The sequence below is a fragment of the Callionymus lyra genome, chromosome 16 (assembly GCF_982586985.1).
Source record: "Callionymus lyra chromosome 16, fCalLyr1.hap1.1, whole genome shotgun sequence".
In the NCBI taxonomy this organism is placed as follows: domain Eukaryota; kingdom Metazoa; phylum Chordata; class Actinopteri; order Syngnathiformes; family Callionymidae; genus Callionymus; species Callionymus lyra.
This window is the reverse complement of record NC_141833.1, coordinates 13,527,850-13,552,076: the sequence shown is the minus strand read 5'-3', so window position 1 is coordinate 13,552,076 and position 24,227 is coordinate 13,527,850. Positions and strand designations below refer to the sequence as shown.

The 24,227-nt window shown below is 41.5% G+C and overlaps 1 protein-coding gene across 1 annotated transcript in view; it reads left to right on the top strand.

Moving 5' to 3' along the window:
- The first annotated feature begins 1,549 nt into the window (after window positions 1-1,549).
- Window positions 1,550-24,227, top strand: part of bcl2b (BCL2 apoptosis regulator b) — a 34,784-nt gene continuing 12,106 nt past the window's right edge. The window contains exon 1 of the mRNA XM_087811055.1: window positions 1,550-3,680. Within this exon, the coding sequence (XP_087667181.1) occupies window positions 3,144-3,680 (537 nt within the window). The 5' untranslated portion in view covers window positions 1,550-3,143. The remainder of the gene's footprint in view (window positions 3,681-24,227) is intronic.

Genomic DNA, 24,227 nt, shown 5'->3' with positions numbered 1-24,227 from the left:
TGAGAGATGCTGGGGCGGGGAGATCTCGCGGGGACTTTCCAGATCAGAAGTGATTTGGTTTTGTTCAGTTTTAAAATGACGTAAATCATCCAGTTTTGTTGGATTTAACTGAAAGTTTGAAGCATTCCTGGAAGTGACGTCATGTCGTGAATCTTTAATTCACCAACTGTTACAAATAGAATACTTTGTAAACATTTCAACTGTATCCGTTTTTTTATTTTATTTATAATTATTTTATTTACAAATTAAATTTAAATAACAACTTAGTCAAACAAGTCACTTCTGTACGTTTAAGGTTTGTTTTTGCCTCGTTTGTTTTGCCTCCGCGAGAGAAAGTAGTTCCTGATCGTCGGCAAAAGTTTTCCAGTTTTTTAAAGTTGTGTGTCAAGAATGTTCTTGCTCAGCACTGCGTGGGTGGATGTGTGTGTGTGGGCGTTTTGGACTGGGTGTGTAGCAATCCATGTGTGTGGGTGTGTTCAAGTTTGTTTTGTGTCGTTCCATGCGAGTGTGTTTTGGTGTGGGTACTATTGTGTTTTCAAGCATTCATGTTTTAGTGTATGATTGTGTGCATTTTTGTATTCAAGTGCATGCTTTGTGTGTTTGTATGTGTGGGCAGGGGGTTGTGTTGTGGTGCAGGTTTGTGTGTTTTTGTAGGTGTCTTAGTATGTTTACAAACACTTTTGTGTCTTTATGTGCACATTTTTGTGTGGTTTGTGTCTTTGCTTTGGTTTTGTGTGTGTATTAGGATTGATGTGTACACGTGTGTATGTTTTTGTGTGAATTTTGTTGTGGTGTCGGGCATTTTTATGGGTGTTTTTGAGATTAGTGTGTATGTTTTCCATACTCCAGTTGTTTTCGTGTGTTTGTGTATACATTTCCTTCTGGTGTGAGTTTTTTAGTGTGAGTATAGAAAAGTGTGTTTTAGAAATGTGTGAGACATTTGTGTTCACTGATTCAGTTTATATTGTTTGTGTTATTTGGTGTGTACATGTGTCTCTATGCCTTTATGTTTTATTGTAGGTATTTTCAGTGTGTTTTATAAACGTGTTTCACATTTGTGAATATGTACAGTATATTTTGGTGTGTATTGTATGTATGTGTAATAATGGGACTACACAAATGTGTATTTGTTTGTATGCACTATGAATGTGTTCTGTTGTAGTAGATTATTTGCGTTAAGTGTTCATTTGTTTTGAGTTGTTTAGTTTGTATATTTTAGTGTGGGTGTTGCTTTGGTGCTTTGCCATTTCTTGCAAACATGTATTTTTGAGATGCATGTTTAACTACTTTGCATGTTTCCTACGCTCGAGTTTGTGTTCATGTGTGCACATTCATGTTTTAGTGTGGGTTTTTAAGTAAACTGTATATTAGTATGTGTATTAATATTTAGAAGTGTGTATTTTGTATTTGTTTGTATGCGCTATAGATGAGTTTAGCTGTAGCATTTGTTATTTGGTGTGTTCATTTGCAGTGTGGATTACTTGTGTGTATGTTTTGGTGTGGGTTTTGTTGTGCTTTCTGACATATGTGTGTTTGAATACTTTTTTTTCTTCCATGCTTTGGTTGTTTTGCGTGCTTGTGTGTATATAAGAATGTTTTGGTGTGGGTCTTCTGAATTGGTATTTTAGTGTTTGTATTAAGTTCTTCTGTAGTGTGTTTTTTATTTGGTGGGTTAATTGGATTTGAAGTTTGCATGTTATGGTGGGTTTTTGTTGTGGTTTCTATTTTCACAGTTTTCCATGCTTGCTTTGCTTTTTCATTTGAATTAGTATTTTAGTGTTTGTATTAAGTTCTTCTGTATTGTGTTTTTTATTTGGTGGGTTAATTGGATTTGAAGTTTGCATGTTATGGTGGGGTTTTTGTTGTGGTTTCTGTCGTTTGTATTTTCTCAGTTCGCCATGCTTGCTTTGCTTTTTCATTTGAATTGGTATTTGAGTGTTTGTATTAAGTTCTTCTGTAGTGTGTTTTTTTATTTGGTGGGTTAATTGGATTTGAAGTTTGCATGTTATGGTGGGTTTTTGTTGTGGTTTCTGTCGTTTCTTTTATCTCAGTTTTCCATGCGTGCGTTGTTTTTTCATATGAATTGGTATTTTAGTGTTTGTATCAAGTTATTCTGTAGTGTGTTTGTTATTTAATAAGTTAATTGGATTTGAAGTTTGCATGTAATGGTGGTTTTTTTTGTGGTTTCTATTTTCTCAGTTTTCCATGCGTGCATTGTTTTTTCATTTGAATTGGTATTTTAGTGTTTGCATTAAGTTCTTCTGTAGGGTTTGTTATATAACGGGTTCATTGGGCTTGAAGTTTGCATGTTATTGTGATTTTTTGTTGTGGTTTCTATTTTCTCAGTTTTCCATGCTTGCATTGTTTTTTCTTTTGAATTGGTATTTTAGTGTTTGTATTAAGTTCTTCTGTAGTTTGTTTGTTATTTAATGAGTTCATTGGATTTGAAGTGTGCATGTTATGATGGGTTTTTGTAGTGGTTTCTCTTGGTTCTATTTTCTAAGTTCTTCATGCTTGAGTCGTTTTTCTTGTGTGCAGAGACATGCATGTGTTGGTGTGTTCTTGAGTACTTTTGAGTTTGTATTGGATAAAAGGGAGAAAAAAAGCGAGTTTTGTGTAGCTGTGTTGTGAAAGAGCTGTAGTGAGGGTTTTGTGTTGATGTAATTCTCTGCGCGTGTATTTTGGTGTGGGTCACCATGAGACACCAGAACCAGTATGAGTCTGATCAGTTCGTGTGCGCGTACACGGTGCTGATGACGTAGAGAGAGAGAGAGCGAGGGAGGGAGAGAGAGAGCGAGTCCACTGGTAGTGGGTGAGGAGGACACGAGGACTCGTCTGGATCTCACTCCGGTTCCAGTCGCTCGGTCCTGGACCCACTCAGTCGACTCTTCTATGAAGCTCTGACCCGCTTTTTTTTTTTCTCTTTCTTTTTTTCTTTTTCTTGTCTTGCGGCCACTTCCACATCCGGTACCAGAACCTCTTCCGCATATTAAATGTCTGCAGAGAACCAGGTCGCCAGAGTCTCTCCGTGGATCCGCGGAACATGAGAGCCGCCGCCGCCGCCGCCGCCTCGGAACCGCGGCACTTTGAAGAGTTGTGAAAGTGGACTCCATAAGGTCCAGTCTCTCGAGTCCCTCAGAACCATGGCGAAGGATTTCAACCGCGTCGTCGTCGCCAAGTACTTGCGCCACAAACTGTCCAAGAACGGCCACGCGTGGAGGTTCGAGTGGGAGGACCAGCAGGACCAGGAGGACCAGGACGAGGACGGCCCGTTAGTTCCGCCGACTTTGGCGCACCGGTGCCGCGACTCCAGCACCGCCGGGCCCGACACCGTCGTCGACCCGCGCCGCACGCGCGTGTCCGTGCACCGGGTCCTGCGGGAGGCCGGCGAGGAGCTGGAGCGCCGGTACCGGGCGGACTTCACGGAGATGTCCCGGCGGCTCTACCTGACCTCCAGCACGGCGCAGCGGCGCTTCGCGGACGTGATTGACGAACTGTTCCGGGACGGCGTCAACTGGGGTCGCATGATCGCCTTCTTCGAGTTCGGCGGCACCGTGTGCGTGGAGTGCGCGTCCAAGGGGGACATGATGACGTCCCAGGTGGACCACATCGCCGCGTGGATGACGGAGTACTTGAACGCACCACGGCTGAACAGCTGGATACTCGACAACGGGGGATGGGTAGGTCTCGACTTCGTGTCTGCGTGCGTGCGTGGGCGACCCGCCTTCTCGCCCCCTTTTTATAGTTTTAAATTAAAACCTTCTCCTCTTAAAAATAGCTCAATAGTGACTTCATGTCTCGTTTTAAAAAACGTCTCTTTCTCCGTCATTAATGAAAATCCCTGCATACGAACATCACGTCCGCGTTCGCGCCCATTGGCCCCGCGAGCTGTCCGTCAACGTCCATCAGCCAATAGCGAGGGCGAGCCGTGTCACACCTCCTGACGCTTCTTGAGCGAAGACCCGCCCCCTTTCTGTGGCGGTACAGTCTCGCAGCTGTCATTCCTAGTCCAGTTTAATCCAGTTTGCAGTATAAAAAAAAAAAAAAAGAACTCCCAGCATCCTGCAGAATATCCTGGATTGAAATAATCACTGGTCGAGAATGAGCACCAACAACTATTCAATCTGGTGTTTTTCTTTTCCAGCAGACATGTCAGTCCAGAGCAGGACATTGCATTAATGTGGTTCCTGCCTCTGGGCATCTCTGGACCAGGTTATCAGGGTGAACTCTTCACATCCGCCAGACAGATTCGCTTCTAACAAGGGGTTTACAGAACATACTCACCTGCGAGAGAAGAACCAAGAATCTGTCCGTCTTCTTCGTCCTGAAGACAGAGAGAACCAGAATGTTACTTGCTTGCACATCTGCGTGTTACTCGGTGTAGAGCCTCAGTGATTTGTTGTTGTTGATTCTCTTGCTACCAAAGTTTATTATTTTATTTCTCATTGGCTGATAAGGATTTGTCAATCATAGTTGTTTATGTCGTCTTATTGATCATATGGAGATGTCTATGATGGATAACTAACTTTAAAATGAATGATGACATACATGTATTTCAACACCTGGAGATCTTATTTTCCCCCTCAATCCTTTAATTTATCCTCTTTGGCACTATTTCTTTTTTTCCCTCAAAAGAAGTTTATTGATGATTTAAAAAAACTAACCTTTTATCATTATTTATATTCTATTATATAATAAGATAACATTTGTATCTTATTGAGTTTAGGACCTTTTTATAAAAAATGTTATGAAGACATTCTTTTATTTTATTTTTTATTTGGTTATGTTCCTTCTCTCTATTTCTGGATGGCCAACGGTATTAATAATAATATTGATTAATGTTTTTTAATAAATTAAAAAGGATAAAGCATTTTATTTTTTTTTAAGCACGCGTCACAAGGTGCTGTACAAAAAAACAGGTTAATTTAAAAAAGCACGATCGTAAAAAAAAGAATAATTCCATTCACATAATAAAACAAAGTATTAAAATGTTAAACACAGTAAAAGAATAAAATAAAGGAATAAACAGCCCCCCCCCCTGGATTGAGGGATATTAGCAGTCTAGCGTAGCATTTGGCGTTCAAATACAAAGTGAACTGTCTTGTACTTCTTTTTTTAACATTTTGAATTTGTTTTAAGTCCTACGATGACAGTGTTGGCCCAGAGGACCATTAGATAAAAATTTGACGGGGTCCTGCAGCTTTTGTTATATAAATTATTATATGTTTTTAAAAGTGCTGTCAACCAAAGACAGTAACGTAGACAACAATGCCACAATTGTGTTTCCAAGTTGTGATGCTAATCGCTAATCGCTCAAACATATCACTGTGTGCTGGTCAAACTAATTTAAAGAATTTTGAAAGATGTCTCAGTTTCTAGTTTGAGTTTAAAGCTTTTAATTCATGCGACATCAAATGTTAAAGCTTTTTTGGTGACTGTTTTAGGTTTGATGCATTTGACGAAAAGTGATTAATCTTCATAAAACACCTAATTTCTACACCCATTATGCAAAAACGTTTGGAAAACCCTGTTCTTCGTGGCTTCTTGAACGCCCCAGATAATGGAGGAAGTAGTACAGTTTCTGTGGCGTCAAGAAGCATCAGATACCGATACTTTTTCTATGAAAAATGTCCACATTAGTATGACCTTTTAACCTTGATAAAAAAAAAAGTAATCTCGATTTCGACAATGTCGGAGTTTTCTGCACAGTGGACGACAAAGAAAAAAAAAAAATCGTACGAATCTTTTCAGTACAATCTGCCTGGAATTACTCGCCAATTAGCGGCGGTTCAATTAACGAGAGCGTAACGGTGGCGCTGGTTATCTTCGCCCCCGAGGTGCCGAAATTGGAAGTTGGTGGGGGGCATTAATGATTCATATTGAACACTTCATCTCAAAGGGAAGGACCGTTTAGCATTCCCCTCGAGTTCGCCGTGCCCCCCGAAGGTGGCAGGTTGTGCCACATATCAAAGGCGGGCAACAGAGGGAGGCCCCTCCAGCGAGAACCCCACCTGTCCCTGAACGTCTCGCAGATTCTCACTCTTTATGCATTCTTTTCTAGAGCTTCTGCCGCAAACGCTGGCGAATGATGTTCGGCAAAAAGATGCAGAGTAGACGTCTGTGCCCACTGTACAATAATGTAGGTCATCATAGAGTGGGGTTTCCAGCTGGGTGGAGATGTCTGCTGCTCTGCATTCACTTCGCAGACAGAGAGAGGGAGCATAGTCTTTTAATCCACAGGATTAGTCTGGATTATTTGAAAGCGTATGCTTCCAGTTTGGGTCATTTTTTTTTTGGGTGAATCTGAGCTCCGAAAACCCATTCTCTAAGGGTCGATCCGAGAGTGCACTGAGGGTTTTCTTGTCGGTTGCCGGTGTTATTTTTGGGGGGTTTCCACAGAGACGGTCGCACTGAGGCTGATGTAGGTTTGAATGTCAGGTGGGGAATAACCTGAAGGTGTTTGTTTCAGTTATCATGTAGAGTAGCGGACTGTATATCTTGGCCACTGGTTGGATCTCTGTAAAGTCCCTTCGCAAAAGTTGTGTGTGAAATGATTCTTTGTTGACCCAAGACTTGTTTCGCTTATGTTTTAAATCGGTTATTTATACCAAGAAGAGTTGGTGAATTGGAAGGTTTTCACGTTTGTAATTCCTCCCGGTACTTTACTCCCATGTGGTCCAGGAACTTCTGATCCAACAGAGCAAACAACTAAACCAAATACACGACCAAGATACCGTCGTAGTTGACGAACATGCTAGTTCTACAGTTGAGATCAACCGTACATCTTCTCACGCTGAATCTTTTTCCCCCACAAAAGTGGATAAAGTGCTTAAATCAATCCATTAAAGCCGCACTACGGAAGATTGAACATGTTTCTTTCTGGCTCCCGTCACCGTTAAACCGTTGTGTTACAAATGTCATTCAAACTGAATGGATAAGTATCGGAGAAAGGATTGTCGGTTTTCTACTTCTGGGAAAAATATACCCGAGAAAGACAATGAACACAATTTGTCGTTATCATTTGGTTTTTTTTCACAACATCCTTGTAAATATGTTCAATTAGCTTCCTTTAGTTGCTTTAGGTATAATCTGTTCAACCCTACAGAGCCTCGGGGTTCAGATTAAGAAGTGGGACAGTGTCAGCTTCAAACACCAGCATTGACAGATAAATTGGAGCATTTGGATGATGGACCACCATCGTACCCATTTCCACCCCCCCATCGGAACCCGACTTAGAAAATCCCTTTAGAAGAGGTCCTGTTTAGATCCACTTTGGCTCAAAGTTAGCTTCGTGCTTCTATAATTTCCAGAGCAGTGATTCTTAGCTATTGGATTTAATTCTTCGTAAAGAGAAAAAGGTTTTAAATGGTCGGCTTTTCCTTGTTGGATTGACATCCTTTTTCAGGTGACAACTTCGGAGCCAACATAAATTCAGCCAAAACCAATGACCCAGTTCCATTTGGAATAGGGTAAACATCTTTTAGATATTCCTTGACTTGTATTTGAACTCTGCCTGTTCTTAATTGGTAACATTAAGCTCTATTGACAGAGTTAAAACTGAGATGAGATACAAACATGGGCCAAAGTACCTCGTTGTACGACAATATTGATGAAATCCAATCGCCAAACGATACACAGCCATTGTCTTGACTCAGTTCACCTCGTCAGGTGTTATTATCTCCAAATCTTGTCTTAAACAAACCCACGTTATGTCTTTGTTGTCACTTTAAATAAACACCTCGCTTTAGCCTTCAGTCATTTAAGCGCGCGATAATTATCCCAAATTTGACTTTTCCAAAAATGTTTGTTTTGAAGACAATTAAAGGTTTTCCTTGTTGAGTCTGGCCGTGAGTAACCTCTCGGTTAAACCATCAACTATTTTTCTCTGTTGACAAAGAAGCGGTTGTGTCTGTAAAACTCAGCTGAAGGCGAAATGGCTCCTTTTTTTTCTGCTCTGATTACCTCCTCGGAACACTGGCCTCCCATTGTCCCGACTCCCCTGCACCTGTACAATATCCATCCTTTTATGGCCTCCCGAAGAAATTGCTGCCCATCAGGAGGTCGACGGTATCTGGGCCGCGGCGCACACACACACCTGTGTTTATGCGCACACACGCCCCGGTAAACACGAGGCGATTGAAGGACGGCGTCCTGGAATAACAAGCTTGACCTCAGACGTTGGTCGGCTGGTCCGGTGGCAGCTTCCAGGAGAGAAGTCCGTAGACCTGAGAACGCTTTTGAAGTTTTTCCACAGTGGGATCAGGTTGACTGAGGAATGCTGCTCGCCAGGTGGGCCCGTGTCTCTCCATGTGTGTCCAGGTGTGTGGAGACAATAAATAAGGGTTTGGCTCAGGTCTATGGAGGGAAGGCGGGGTGATAGGTTGGGGGGTTCCCCCCAATCACAAGCTGCTGGAGTCGGCAGGTGGACGTAGATTTGACGTCGGTTGTTTTGGCGAGTGACACGGAACACATAGTAGAGTCGAGAAGAAACCCAAACAAAACACACCCTCATCTGAAAACATCGTAAAACAAAACTGTGAAAGGAGACGAAAGACAAATACTTCCATGTTCACCGGCAGTAGTCGGAACAATACAAGTATTTTTTTGTACTCGAGGGAGGAGTCAACGGGAATACAAATATTGATCTTTTTATAACAGCTTCAACTGTTGTCGTGCATCATGGGAGTCGTTGAATTAGCGGTTATTTCTACCTAGTCACCAAGAAGTTTGTTTCCAAATGATTCAGGAAGTAGTATTTCCTCATCATCGGTTGGTGGTACTCGACTTCCGTTTGGCTTAGTTACAGATCCAACAGAGCAAACCACGAAACCAAATACACGACCAAGATACTATCATAGTAGACGAGACATGCTAGTTTTACAGATGAGATCAACCGTACGATCAATAGTTTTCCCCACAAAAGTGGACGGTACAAGCTAAGTGCCTTGATCAAGCCATTAAAGCAGCACTATGGAAGATTGAACATGTTTCTTTATGGCTCGCGTCAACATTAATCTGTCGTGTTAAGAATGTCGTGAAAACTGAACGGCTGAGTAGTTAGCGGTGCTTCTAAACAGCGCATTACTCATTTATAAATGTAACGTTCCGTCTTTGACGCGTAAAAAAGAAGCGGAAATACTTTAAATTTCACAGCTAATATGTCAACAACGCTTGTGTGTACAACAGAGAAAAAATCTTCATAGACACCTGGAAAATATGGAATCTAATCATATATCGCAAATTATTTTCATAATACTATATCGAAATTTAACAGCCCTTTTTTTTGCTATAAATATTCATTATTATTTATTAATCATAGTTTTTTATGGTTTATAAATCAATTAAGTGTGTGTTAAATCATCCTTTTTTTAATTTAAAATAAACATGCGAATATTCATGAAAACCCGACGATGACTAAGGACGAGAGGATACAGCCGACTCCAGCAAGTTGATGTTTGGATTTTTTTTGGTTTCAAAACAAATTGAAAGCAGTATAGACTTCGTCAAGAGTCATGTGGTCTGTAAATAGTACTCGACAATACTACAAATACATAATTGTTCATACGGCCTGGCACTATATCGTATTGCTACCCCCTGCACCACCTTCTTGCAAATACACACAAAACAATTACAACAATATTGTCACCATGTTTAGCTGGCTATGCTAAATGTAGCTTGTCATCTGGCTTTCAGAGCCACCACTGGGCTACGGTTCTTTGGATCTTTACTAGTCATACAATAATATTTGTTATATTATGGCAGAAACATCTAATCCTTGTCCATGTACAAGTAGCTAGTACTTTCTGAACATATCTCCAACTCAAACCGGGCCTCTTCTGGCTTATAGAATTAGTTAAACGGCAATTCATAGCTAAAAACTAGGTCACCTAGAATGCAGGAAGTTCCAAAGGCTGTTTGGTAACAAGTTAATGAAGGTAGAAGGAAATTGAATGAATGAAAATGTGTGTTACGAGCGTGACGAGGTCGGTGTCGAAGCAGGACAGTTTATCTATTGTGAAACAAACCACAAAGTAGCTATAATTAACTTTCAAGAATTCAAATGGAGATTGATATCAACTTGTTCGGCTTCCTGTGAAAGGAAGGGCAGGTACCGATCGTTTAAAGATTGTGTGACTGAGTTTGACAACCATGCCCGACGCCATTTATGTTTTGACTCCCTGATGCTAGTGTTTTAGCTTGATAACGTAACTTAATAAATATATTTAAACAAAGAAATGGGTAGCATGACTCTTCTCAAGGAAGGAATAAGAAAACTTTCCCACGTTAACATGCCAAGCAACCTTTGTCCTTCGGAATCTCATTGTTCAGGCTTAAAACGAAAATGTACACCTGCTGAATGCTAAGCTACGTAGCTCATTGTTGCTACTTCGCAAAGCCAATTAGCTCCCAAAAAACTAAAGAATGAGTCTGAACCATATGAAAGGAAACCAAATAACTTTCTATAAAAGAAAGAAATCTGAGCTACAAGTGTACATTTACTATCAGAAAAAGAGTCTGTACCGAATCTGTAAAAAGTTACTGGAATTTCGTGAGTTGCTAAATATTAAAGGTATAATTGGAGGTTTTGGAGACTTCATGTATCATCAATTTTTGACTGTTTTTACAAATATTACGTAGAAATTATTACTCTTCAAAAGCACATTAGCAATGCTAGGTCAACGTAAAACAGAAATACAACAAGAAATACCAAAAATACAACAATATGAATACGTCTAGAATTGTACAGAACCAGAAATACAACAAATGATGAAGTTTCCTTGTTCAAGTCGGGAAGAATGAACTGAAATAGTTAATAATCAAGAAGATGTTTCTGACTCAAGATTGAAGCATTTTGTCTTTGCTCCACAAATGCACCACCATGGTTCTGTACAGTGAAGCACCAAACCCAAATACTGTACCCCCTTATTTACATAGGCCCTGGTGACCCGCCATCTGTCACCGTTTCCAACCCAGCAGCCCAACAACTGTAATCTCGCAGGCATTTCTTCCACTCGACTCCGGGCCGGAACTCTGGGAAAATGGCTCGGACATGAATGCTTTTCTTTCAGACCCCGCAGAGATTTGCAGTGTCTGTCTGTGTCTCTGTGATGCTGGAAGGACAAAGATCTTTGTTCTAGTCCGTCGAGAGGCAGAAGTGAAAAGAAAGAGTTAACTCTTTCAGTCCGGGCTGCAGGAATGAAGGGATGAGGTCAGTCACTGGGAAACAAGTGTCTCCAGTCGATTCAGGACTTTACCTTTGGTGAGAAGATCTGGAAACGTATGGTTGTCTGGACTTCCCACGGGGGCCACAATATTAAAAAAGTTTTTTTCTTTCTTATTTATATTTTATATTCTTTCTTATTATATACTTTCTTACTTATATTCTTTCTATACTATAAAGAAAAATGGGGATAAAACGGTTTTAACATTTTGAAAAGTCTCAAATTCAATAAGTGGGAAGAAAGATTCCTCGACACACCAAAAAGAGATTTTCTTATTAAATTGTAAAAAGAAAAAATATATCTGATCACAGAGTAGAAAGTTAAAATATTATTTCTCTTTTCCACCAATATATATTTTTAATGGTAAAGATTTATTTTTCATTAATTAATTTATTTTCAATACAAAAAACTCTAAATTGCAAATAAATCTTTATATAAAACTACTTTTTTTTTTCTCCAGAAAAATAAAATATAAAACGTTTACATTTAAAACGGCTGAATTTAACAGGTTATTTATTTACCCGATAAAAATACCCATTGAAAATGTAATTGACATAAAAATGTTTAAACTTTGAATTTTTAAGCTTTGAATTATTTTATTTAATAATCTGATTAAATAATTTCTATATTGAAGGTTAATAATTCAAATAGAATTATTTTTTGTTTTCACATAGAGTTTATTATTCTAATTCCAGTAATTCTAAAATAAAATATCTAAATGTAATAGTTTTCAATTCATAGCCTTTTAAATTCAGTGTAAAAAGTTACCACCTGACTATACCATAAGAGAACGAGCTACTCGATTGCATTTTAGCAAATCATGCGACAGAAAATAAAGCACAGATATACATCCATACGATGAGCTTCCGTTTTCTCAGGTCAGATCTCGACTCTCGGATTGGTGAGAGACTCGGAGTAGACCTCTCCTCCCTCGACACAAGTAACGTGAATGAAGCGTCCTGTCAAGAACGTTCGCCTTCAAATTCCAAACTAGAATCTTGGAAACTTTTCTTTTTTACCCGACACTCGCGTGTCAAGTCGATGTCACCGTGACGCTAATTGTCTGTTAACTATTCAAGAGATGTATCGGGAGACGCCGCCGCCGACCGAAAAAAACCAACAAAAGCTACAATAGGATGCGGGTGCGATAAATTATTTAGCCCCACGCTTGAAGATCTGAAAGGGAACTCTTTTCTTTTTTTTGGGGGGGTGTGTGTAGACAAGACGTCAGTCACAATTAGAGAAGAGGCCGGAGCCGGAGGTGCAGCTCCGTCAGGATCCCGAGGATCCATCAGGACTTTTCACTCCAGATGACACTTAAACATGATTTCGTTTGTTTGGGTTTTCTTGTCGGAGCGTCTTTTTTGACAATCAGCAAGGATATCTAACCAGAGATCCTCCACCCCATCCTGTGCGCCTAGAATTCTGGGTCTTCTCAGGAGAGGAATGCTTGCCGGGGAACTGTAAATAAATAATGGAGCAGGGTGTTTCTTTTCCGGAGTAGCCGGCGAAAGGGTGTGGGCGAATCAGCCTTTTGTTTGGGGGGGCGATCATGTTCACTCGCCGCCTACGGTTTTTTACTCGCTGATGTATGTTCTCTTTATGGAGCGAACTGATCCATAAAAAAAAAAAAACACTGGCGTTTAACCGGAAGAACCGAAGCACCCGTCGTGAATCCTGCTTCCGAGACCTTCCAGTGTCAGGTAACAAAAGCTTCCTGAAAAATGCAGAGACACGCGAGAGCCGCGACTAAATATAGAAACGCATCACCGGCGCTCCCTCGCGGTCCTGCTAATTGTCACGTAAGTTCCTGTTTGTAAGGGAAAAACTCCTAACGATCCGCGACTATCTGTAGATAAAAGAGTTTCCACCTTGGAGTCGGTGGCGGGGTCTGGATAATGAGGGGCCCCCGCTGGGACCCCGGCTGACTTTGCCACTGGGCAAAACCCCCGCACGCTGAGCGGCATATCAATATAGAGCAAGGTTAAATGGTTCCTCCCACTGTCTTGTGGAAATATTGGGAACAAACGGTCCCGGAGAGATTTGGAGTCGATTGAAACAATAGACGCTGCCGACTGTCTTCCTGTGACGGAGTTAGTGTGTGGAGTAAAAACTCCCAATGGTTTTCAGAAAACGTGAGGCTCAGGGGCCATGTGTGGCCCTTTGCATGCATTTTTTTTTCGGCCTAATGGACTTACTTTATAATTAAGGACTTTTTACCTTTGTTTCTCTACAATATTGTGATAATTACTTTTATTTTATTAACATATCACAATGAAAGAGAGTCGGTAACTATGTTTCCAAGACAGTTTTCTAAAAAATAAAAGCAATATTTTTAATTCATTTTTAAGTGTCTTGTGGAAAAGTTATCCTCGAAATCTCAAAAAAAAGATAGGCGACCAGAACCTTATTGTTAATTGGTTAACGGTCTTGTTAGGACGAGTTATTTCTAGTATGTTTTTTTACCATCAATATTTTTTTTCTTCCAGTCATGTCAAAAGATAATCTTTTATTTTGGAAAAAAAAAGTAAATAATTGTACAATAGTTATGTTACATTTTATTATTAGTAAAAATAATCGGTCAAAAATGTTGTAACTTTGTTAACATTGTATTTCGTATAATGCAAACTTTTTTTCACCCTTTGTCATTTTTGTTTAGAAAAAAATCCTTAATCAAAATACATTTTTTAGTGAAAAATAACTGCCCTATTTAACGTACTGTTTCAGAAAGTTAAATTGATTTACCTATGTCGTACCTTTGTTTTACATTGATACATACATGTATTTTTTTCAAGTCATATACATTTTTTCACTGTCTTAAGTCAAGGACCGATTAAAAAAAACAAACAAACATACTTTACATTTAAAGTGTTGACGGCATCGACCAAAGGTGGGGTAGATGTTCCTCAAAACGTTGAGTCCAAACCCACATTTTAACCAAATAGATTTATCTTATCAATTAAATTGTGTAGTTTTTTTCTTCATCTTTCAGCATAAAATTTCTCACATCCTATTGTCTTTTAATAAGACCAAAATGTGATATTTTCCATGCCTTCTAAAACGAAACGATAAAACACACTTTGTAAACGTAATCGCACACAAAGTGTCGCCCGCTATATGTTAGTCAGCTAATGGTGTGTGCGGAGGCGTCCGGGGTCACATGGGGACCAGGACTGACGGAGACGATTATCGTTTTGATTCCCCCGTCATGGACATCGCGGTCGGTCGTGTATTCTACGAACGTTTCCGACTCAAACGAAGTGCAACAAAAAAGCCGGTTCTGCGTAGGCGGTTGAACGGGTCGACGGCGCCCTCGAGGTTATTTGACTTACATTCTCAAAGTTTTGTTTAACTTGACTTTTTTTTTTTTTTCCGTCACTCGAGCGAAGCACTTTTTTTTTTTTTTTTGCAGAAGCGAACCTCCACGAGGACACACCAGCGCACACAAACATTGGAAGGCAAACACAAAAGCGGATATAGTGGTGCTAATCAATTATTTGCTGTCGACGAAATGTCTGTGTGTACACACACACACACACACTCGCAGAGGGACACACACAGAAGCGGATGTGGTGGTGTGAATCAATAATGCTGTGTTGTCACAGGGTGACATGTGAGCCAAGGCAGCGAGCAGATGGCCCCGGGGCGCTGGGCTTTCTGATATCTGTCCCAATCTGCTCCACGAACACGCTCGCTCGCTCGCACACGCTCCCACTGGGATTAGCACAGCCATTAACAAACAGCAGGCCATTACTGGCTCGCCCCAAAAAAAAAAAAAAGAGCATATACTGGTAAATACAACTGGTTCGAGTCCAGGGGTGAATAAATTCTACTTTAGCGGGATTTTCGGCGGCGTTTCCGAAATCCGAACTAAACGGCGGACGCAAGTGAGGTCAGCCCTCGCTCCCTCGTATCACTTTGTTCGGATCGATTCTTTTTTCTTTTTTCTTTCTTCCTCTTCGTCGGAGGTGATTTATTGAAGTCACGCCGAGTGTCGGCCATGTTTTTTTTTAGCACTCGAGCGCCGCGGTGTCGATTTATGCGTCTGCCAGTGGGCGCTCGCTTTACGCGCCCGGCTGCACGCTCGCACTCCAAAGTGTTCACTTGTTTGCCGAAAAAAAAAGGGAAAAACTCCCGATCAAAGACCAGAACCATTTCACCCCGGATTACTTCTCCGGGTTTTTTTTTTCTTTGGCGGATTTCCATAATGTCATATCAAGAAACTCTCTGGTATCAGAAAATGACTTCTTTCAATCTGTGGTGAAGGTGAAGTCGTTTAAAAACTGAGGGAATGAATTTCCAGAGCGTAAAATAAGAACAAATGAACTTTATAGGTCAATTGGGTTGGTTTTTGATTAGACGGCGGTTTAGATATTAGTCTAGACTCGTAAAAAAAACGGCGCCTGACGGAACCGACTTTATATTCTCCAGGAACACCAAACAAAAAAAAAACCGCTACAACAAGAAAGAGAATCGCTGTCGTTTTTTTTTTTCTCTCGACTTTGAAGCATCCGTCATTATTCGGAGACGACCGACAGGCAATTAGAGAAGCACCTTCCGAGCCGATCCGGTGGAATCGGGGGTTAATGGAAAGCCCTGGTGGTGCTGGTGGTACCACACAGCCAGCGTGATGTGCCGCTCAGACCCGGGTTTGATCTCAGCGTGAATGTGCTGCAGTTGTTACATGACAGATGTTTTGACCTCAAACAATACGAGATCCGACGCAGAAATATTTACAGGCATCGTTTATAATGGCCGTCGCTGTTCGAGCACAAAGACGATACAGTTCCTTAAGAGCCACGATATGTACGGAGACTGTAAAGAACCTGCAACATACAGATCTAAAGAACGGCCGATGAAAAAGAGCCTTATTTTGATGGCAGAAATACGGTTAAATGAAGGAAATTAGTTACACACGATACAATATAAGTAAGGTACTTGATACTAAGATACTAGATTGTTTTTGCTTTATTGTATATTTTTTCAAACAAGTCCTGAAAGAAAGTGTAACATTGATGAAATGTAATTTATATAAATTCCTTTCCATTCATTTTGAAGTACTAGAGATACAAAAAAAGGCAAATTACTTGAAATAATGATCAAATCAAATCAAATATGTTTAAAAAAAGATCGGTGTCGGAAACATTTCGACTTATTTTCAGTTCATCCAAGCGAGGGCCGCGTTAATACAGCCGAGAGGCCACAAATGGCCCCCTGGTCACGCCTTTGTAAAAACACGCAGTATCGTATAATACTTTATAATATATATTCACTACATAGTTAGCTTAGGTTTTTTTTTTAATATTCACTTCTTAACTAGCTAGCTTATATTTTCTCTTTTTTTTAAAACATTGACTATTTAGCTAGATAGCTTAGATTCTTTATAAATAGTAAATACTTAGCTAGCTAGCTTAGCTTTTTTTTTTTAATATTCACTACTTAGCTACCTAGCTTAGCCTTTTTTGCTATCCTAAATTTACAATAGTGTAGTTAACAAACTTTGGAATCAACTCGGATTTGTCAGTTTATCTGTTTAAAAGACGTTGTTTCCAATAAAATGAAAATCGTACGAGTGAGTAATAGTAAACAAAAACCCAAAAGAATATCAGCGTCGCCATCATGTGTAATTAGCAATAACTTCGTACAACTTGCTTATCTGGGAGCAGAAAAAAAAATCTTAAATTATTATTACAAACTTTTTTCTTTTTTACAGACATTCAAAAAAGTGACTTAAATAAAATGTGCTTTTTACTTTTCATTTCTTACAGTCCTTAATGAAATATTCTTCAAATACTTCTTGGAAATTGTCCTGATATCTTATTACATCGTAAACATGTAAGTAATTCAACGAGAGGTTCAAATGTTTACCGAAGAAATTACACTGGAAAGTGTTTTTCTGGACAAACAGGTCACTTCTTGTAACTTGTTTTTTTTACAAGGACTTAAATCAATTTTCTCCGAGCACGATCAGCTGCTGTGTTGAGGGAAGCTGACTCAATAGCAAAAGTAATCCGTCTTTATTTGAGGCGGATTAGCTCAGTGAAGGGAACCTTATTGACCAAACTTCAAGTCATCTGACTCGAGCATCATCTGATGCTCAGCTGATTCAACAGCTGACTGTAGGAGAGAGATTAGTCGGCACATGTTCGTCACAGATCCTGTCAACACAGCCCCGGAGAAAACAAGGTAATACTGGCTGATCAATATACTCGAGCACGTGACATGGTTCTGAAGTAAACAAGTTATCTGTGTAACTGTGTCACGGACAAATTCCTAGTGTTTTTGTTGCCGTTTAAGAAGTTCTATGTGAAACGACGCAGGTGATAAAACCAACAGGAGAGTCACGATCATGTCCGGAGGAAGTTGACAAGAGTATGTCGATATGAGTCAATAATTAGGCAGAATGAGTCCATTTAAAAAAATAGTCCCAATCTTAATCTAGTCAGAAAAACTGAGACAAAGTCTCGTAGCGAACTCGGTCGAGGGTAAGAACACAACGTGATGACCTTGGACTTGACAAGTACACAAGTCAGACCTTGGCACCGAAGTTTGATGTTTTAAATCTCTCTTCACCGTCTTCTAGAGACGTCCTTCAAACACAAGGTCAACTGATCAAGATTAAACGACCATCCCACCTCTGACACCATTTGCCACAGGCCGAGAACATTATCCGTTTCAACCTGGCCCTAAAAAAACACAATAGGCCCCGTTACTTGTCGTCTATGAGCAGATTATTTTGTCTACATGAATCTGGCGTTTGCCGTCAATGGAGCTGCCATTTCTGGAAAACTGGTTTTGCGTATTTATCCGTCAATCAGAAAAAAATAAACGCAGACGGCTGGAAGTCTTACCTTCACAACAACAACTATAAAAACACTTTAAGCTCTTCAGAAATATTGACACAAAATCTTTAGCCGTGAGCAGCGAACGGTTGTTGCGGAAACGGAGAAACTTAACTACTAATGCTGCATAGTGGTAAGCTTAGATCTGCTGGATAAACTTGAGCGCCACCTGTCTCCTGCTCAGGATATCGCTGTGGATTTGCAGTGAGTCGGTTTGTAGTTAAAAGTTGTATGACTAGATTTTTACAAACGGGGGGAAAAGATACAGTGGAAGTACTCGACTCGTCTTTGACGCGAACCCTTGACCACGTATCTTTCTTCGGACCATCCTACTTATGACACCATGTCTCGCATCAAGCCTGTCCCAACCAGCAGAAACTCCAAATGTTATGGTACAAAGTCTCACAACACAATACGACAGGTTCCGTTTCAGTTTCAAGTTTCCCCATAGTTCAGATGCTTCAATAGTTGGAGTTGAATAAGAAGCCGTTCGAAAACAAACATCCCGTGCTCAACTTCAGATGAACGACTCGGCTGCTGACGCCACGATGACTCATGAAGCTTCACGGTTTGGTTTCACTTAAAGACACTTAGTTCTGTCATTCCTGGCTGGATCTTGGGAAAAGCATCTGCCCTCCTCCCCGGTCCGAGGCCTCTCTTCTCCAGGCCCACACTGCAGTTGTTTGTCTCTGCACTTCAATGCATTCCTGTCATTCCTCTCCCCCCCCCCCCGAGCCTCGGTTGAAAAAAAAAAAATCAGCTGGCTGCCTGAGCGAGGTCAATGAACTTTTTCTTCGCTGTTACCAAAGCCTGAAAGGGGGGGACGAGCGGGGGAGGAAAAAGTTTTCTCACAGGGTTCAATCACGTCGCCTGAGGAATGTTCTGTTACATTTCTGCATACGTTCAAGAGCGTTCTTCCAACTGGATAAGAGCCGAGGAACAATGCTTTACATTTTAACCAGGGAGGTGGTGGTGCCGACGTGGGTGGTACATTAGCCGTAGTGGGGGGGGGGAGTCGGAGTTTTCCATAGGCCTCCTAGAGAATAACAGTTTGGAAACTTTTTCGGTCGCGGCGGATGTTCATTTTAAGGGAGAGTGAGACTTAGACAAATGTTTTATTTACTCCTAGTTCTGACCCGTAAAGGACCTTCAGCTTCCAGCCCTTGTGGGACGTCTGGTTTTAATCTGTCCCCGGATGACGACGACGAGAAGCGTCTTTAACGTGACTTTGTGGAAGGTTTTTCAGAGCGAGACGGTTGCTCTTCTTTCCACGCTTCAAAGGTGTTCCTGCGGGAACTGCGCCTCAAACACATTTTTTTTTTTTTTTTTTTTCCTGTGAGCTTGTCCGGACGTCTGAGTGGAAACCGAGTCTGCGCCAGAAAAGCCGAGCTCGCTCGCTCGACATGGAGAAGTGGCGGCCGGTGTGATAATTAGTCACCAGTTTCAGACTCTTGCTTCATAGTCGGTAATGAACTCGTGTGCACTCCGTGGGTTTACCAAATATGTCAAATCATCCACTTTTCCTTTTTCACAACTTTAAAATGTCACCCGAGGGTTCATGAGGAGTTAGGAGGAAGCAAATCTACTTTGACTTTTCGCCAATACTTTCCATCTCTTCTCCCAAGGACCCAAATTAGAAAGGTCACTGGGGTGGGGGTCTGAAGAAGTGGGAAGTCAAAATGGTGGTGCGAAGAGGCAGCTTAAGTGTCTTTTAGCGAATGATTTCAACACCACCGTCTCCGAGGCCATTAGATTCTTGCTATGTGGGCTTTATTCGTATCCCCCAAATGTGTCGCTTCCTCCAACATTGTAGCGCAACAGTCGAGCGTAATAGTGCCTGTTTTAAGACGCACTTAAAAGCCTTTCAATTTCTCAAAAAATGAGATTGCGCCTTATAATCCGGGGGCTTTATATATGAACATTACCTGGTGGGTGACTTGTTTACAAACACTTTCATGACTCGTCGCCGACCGAGCCGACACGCCGTGGGCGTAATTACGTACGGATTAACAACACAAGTCACATCATGGCGGACGATTATGGAGTAAGATTACTGCCACCATTTGGAGCCAGTGTGTCTTGGTTGTTGCACACTCAAAATCACTGCGCGCTCAACCAGTCATACAAGTGCGTTACACATGTCATACACGTGCGCTCAACATGTCATACACGCGCGCTCTAGCTGTCATACATGTGCTCAACTTCTCTGCTGCGCACTCAACATTTGTCTGCTCACAACACCAGTCTAGCGCGTCAGTCTCCAACTCTGAGACTATAACGGATGACGAAGATTTGTGTTTTGACTTCGGCCAAATTTACACTAAAGTGTTTCTGGCTTTCCACCACGCCAACCCAAGGTCAAAATACCGGCGTGGGGTCTAAAGAAGTGGCCTTTAATCGAACTTGGAAAAAGCCCAAAAAGATTTCGAAACACCGCCGTCTGCAGGTCCATTAGATCCTTGAGGGGGCGCCGTCATCTCTGTTGGCTTTATTCACTGCTCCAAATGTGTTGCATCCCTTGCTTCCTTATTGTAACAACAGTGGAACATAATAGTGCCTCTACATGGACTTTAGTCAGTCTTTAAGTCTTTAATACCGGATAGTTGTATAAGTTCTAAGGCTTTCGTACCTAAGTTACTGCCATGAGTCATATTCAACGAGTCAACTTTCCCTTTGGCTCAGCTTCTTCATCAGACCAATAAAAAAAAAAAAAGAAGCCTAAAGTCTATCTCTATTTAACAAGACCTCAGAAAGTTTAACAACCTATTTTTTATTTAAATTCTTAACCTTCAGTTAAAATTCCACTCACACCCAAAGATAATGTTGGTCTTTGATTCGGAGCCACTGACCGTCACACCTGTGCTTTTTATGAGCTCATGTTATTTTCCCCCGGTAGCTAAGACATGTTGGCCTCAAAACATCCCTTAAAGATGCGTCGTTCCTCCTCCTATGCATGAGTGAAGAAGTGTTGGAAACGCTTCTCTCCCTAGTTACAGGCTGTGATTTAACCATACTTGGCTCTACCACAGAGGCGCTTTAGTCCTAAATCCAGACAGTGATGTCATCCCACAGCATCTGGCTAAGGAAGTGACCTCACACACGCTGAACACTGACTCTTTTTTTTTTCTTCTAGTAGTTTGCCATCATTGTGCTGAAAAAAAAAAAGCCCCTTTTATTTGATGGATACTGTTGCTTGACGGGATTCCTGACAAAGAGACATGTACGGCAGCAGGAGAACCGATGAGCTCACAAAGAGAAAAAACGGCATGACTTCACCAGACGACTATGCAGGACTCGACACGTGAGCGGCAGCTCGGCCTCGCAACTGATACCCGTCCTTTTAGACCTCCAAAGATCTTTGGCTCGGATCCGAGGGTTTATTCTTGGCTCCGCTGGAGATGTTTTTGTGTGGTCTGGGGGTCTTCAGAGGTCAGAGGAAGTGACTTTTAAGGCTTTAGGCAGCGTGCCGCCTCTGCTGCAGGAAATGTTACCCCCCTCCATCTCTTGTTTGTCATCGGAGCTATGGCCGGCCACCTGTGGGAATCATGCATGTTCCCACGGACTCTATCTCAGTTGCTATCTCAGCCAATCAGTGAAGAGCAGATAGGCCCCACGCCTTATTGTTTTCGCCAAACGCAAGTCATGCGTCAGTCCCTGCAACACGGTGTGAAGGTTTTTACCTGGGTGTCTAATTATTAACTTCAAACGGAAGCAAGAAATAACATTTAGCTTGGCTCAGGATCCACAACTAAAATAGTGATTTGGCCAATGACGACAGTCGTGGTACTTCCCGTGGTAGTTCCTTTGAATCGCCTGAAATTGAAGTTTGTGTCTAATCTCTATTTACGAACTTGCAACTGGGGTTATTAGCGTTAGCTTGAGTACCATAAATTCTGGCGTTCGGTGTGGCAACCATCCCTGCGAAGGCGGCACTTACATGGGATCGTTCCACCCGCAAGACACGTCAGCTTTGGTTTACGGAGAATCCCCTCAGTTATTGGACACCCGTGTGGTAGAGCCACTCGAAACTAGGTTTTTTACTGTCGTCTCCAAACACAGACCTCTAGAGCGAGTGCGCAGGTTGACTCAACAGCTCTTTTTTTTTTGTTTCCACTCTCTCGCTGCAGCTCCTGACGTCAATGATGATATTTAAACAAGCCGGAGACCAGGATTGTTTTATTAGATTGGGAAGCCCGGAATCATGAGCAAGGACGGATATTTATAGCAAAATAAGCGGAGTCATGTCCGGCCTTTACTCAGAAACTTCCTCCTCCAGTGTAAGGACACATTGAAATGATTTAACTTCTAAACAATGGACCTATTGATGTACAAGTCGTGAGTGTGGACTTCCACTGACCCTCCCTTAGCAACTTTTCCAGCAAAATATTGTGTGACGTTTCTTACCGTGTTCCCGACAAATCCTCTGAAGCACTTCGGGATCATTTGATGTGTCATTGATATGATGAATCAGCCATGGAAAGTGGATCTAGGCACAACAAGAAGTGAGTCAGACTCATGGAATCTGTGAAACACGAGTCTGTGGTTGAGATATACCCCCCCCCCCCCGCCCCCCACCCCTCAATGGACATGAGTCAGTCTGACCATTAACCAAGTTTACCATGAGATACATCAGCACCTGTTGAGAAAGAGTTCATTGTCCATGAAAATAGTGGCTCATTTTAAGACAAAAAGTATGCTAATAAATATATTTTTTGGGGTCTTTTGCCTACAATGACTATCACTTTTTCCAAATAAAAGCGTGAAAATCACAATTTGGTTGTCTTAAAAAACACTTTAGTATTACTTGAGGGCCTTTTGTTTTTTATCGTTTTGCATTTTAATTACCGCATTTTCCGCACTATAAGGCGCACCTTTCAATTTCTCAAAAAACGGCAGTGCGACTTATAGTGGGTGACTTTCTTACAAACACTTTCATGACTCTGCGCCGACACACCGTGGGCGGAATTACGTCATTGCGTCATCATGGGGTGGGATTAACGACGCACGTCACATCATGGCGGACGTCTTTGGAGTAAGATTACTGCCACCGTTTTGAGCGAGTGTGTGTCGTGCGCAAAATCACTCTGTCCACGCGCTGCTGCTTGAAGCCTTTTCAACATCATTTAAACATCGTTACCATGGGAGTGAACGGAGTTGTCAGAACGCTTAATAAAGTTTGACTTTATCTGACTGTTTTGTTGACGTTCCCTTTAGCACAGCTTTATCTAGTGGATGCATAACGCAACCCCAGTCAAACGTTTGACTGTAACTGTATAAGGATCGCCTTATAATCCGGTGCGCCTGATTGGAGTGCGGAAAATACGGTATATACATTTCCATTATCAAACGCCAATGCCAAAAGGAGTTGTTGCCCACAGGGATGTCCGTACTATTAACAGGAGGCTCTTGAGAGTTGAACTCTATACATTTTGTATTGATAGTAGCCTAGTGGAATTTACAGCAAACACAATTAGGCGTTACTTGTCTCTTTACTCGCACCGGTAGTTTTTGGTTCATGGACATAAAAATGACTTTCCACCATCTCTTGAGTCGCACCTTAAAAAGTACGTATGTGTACCTTTTTTTTTTTTTTACCCTTCATTTTGATTCTCCAGAAACTTTCAAAAGCCTAAATGGTGGATATGGAGGCAGTCTTGTGAATTTTTGCTTAATTTCCACTTTTAAAATGTTCCCCCCCTCTTAATACCATTCCAAACCCTCCGATTGGTTAAGACTTGATAGCTAAGATTCTTCATCGTGAGTTCTATAAATGCTGCCAGAAATGTGTTGCTAGAAACTCATTCGAGCGGCAATCCTATCACTTCAAAGGTGTCGCATTAGCCTCACCCCCGGCGTCACCCGCAACAGTAACGCCTCGTGACTCTCCATGTAGAATGGGTTTGGAACGTCACTCTTATTGTTGTGAACGCGTCGGTGAACGGATGTGGACGGATGGATAACGTTACCGACAAATCCCACTTTTTGGTATCTCTGCTGAATTTCTAGAGATCTCTAATGTGGTGTCGGGATTGTGTTTCTTTCAAGGTCCTTTGAAGTGTTTGGTGTACTTTGATACTCCGGCAGATAAACCTGCGAGCGAGGGAGTGGGCGAGTGGCGAAGAGACCTCAAGGAGACGTTCTTTTTCGGACGGTCTGAAGGTCA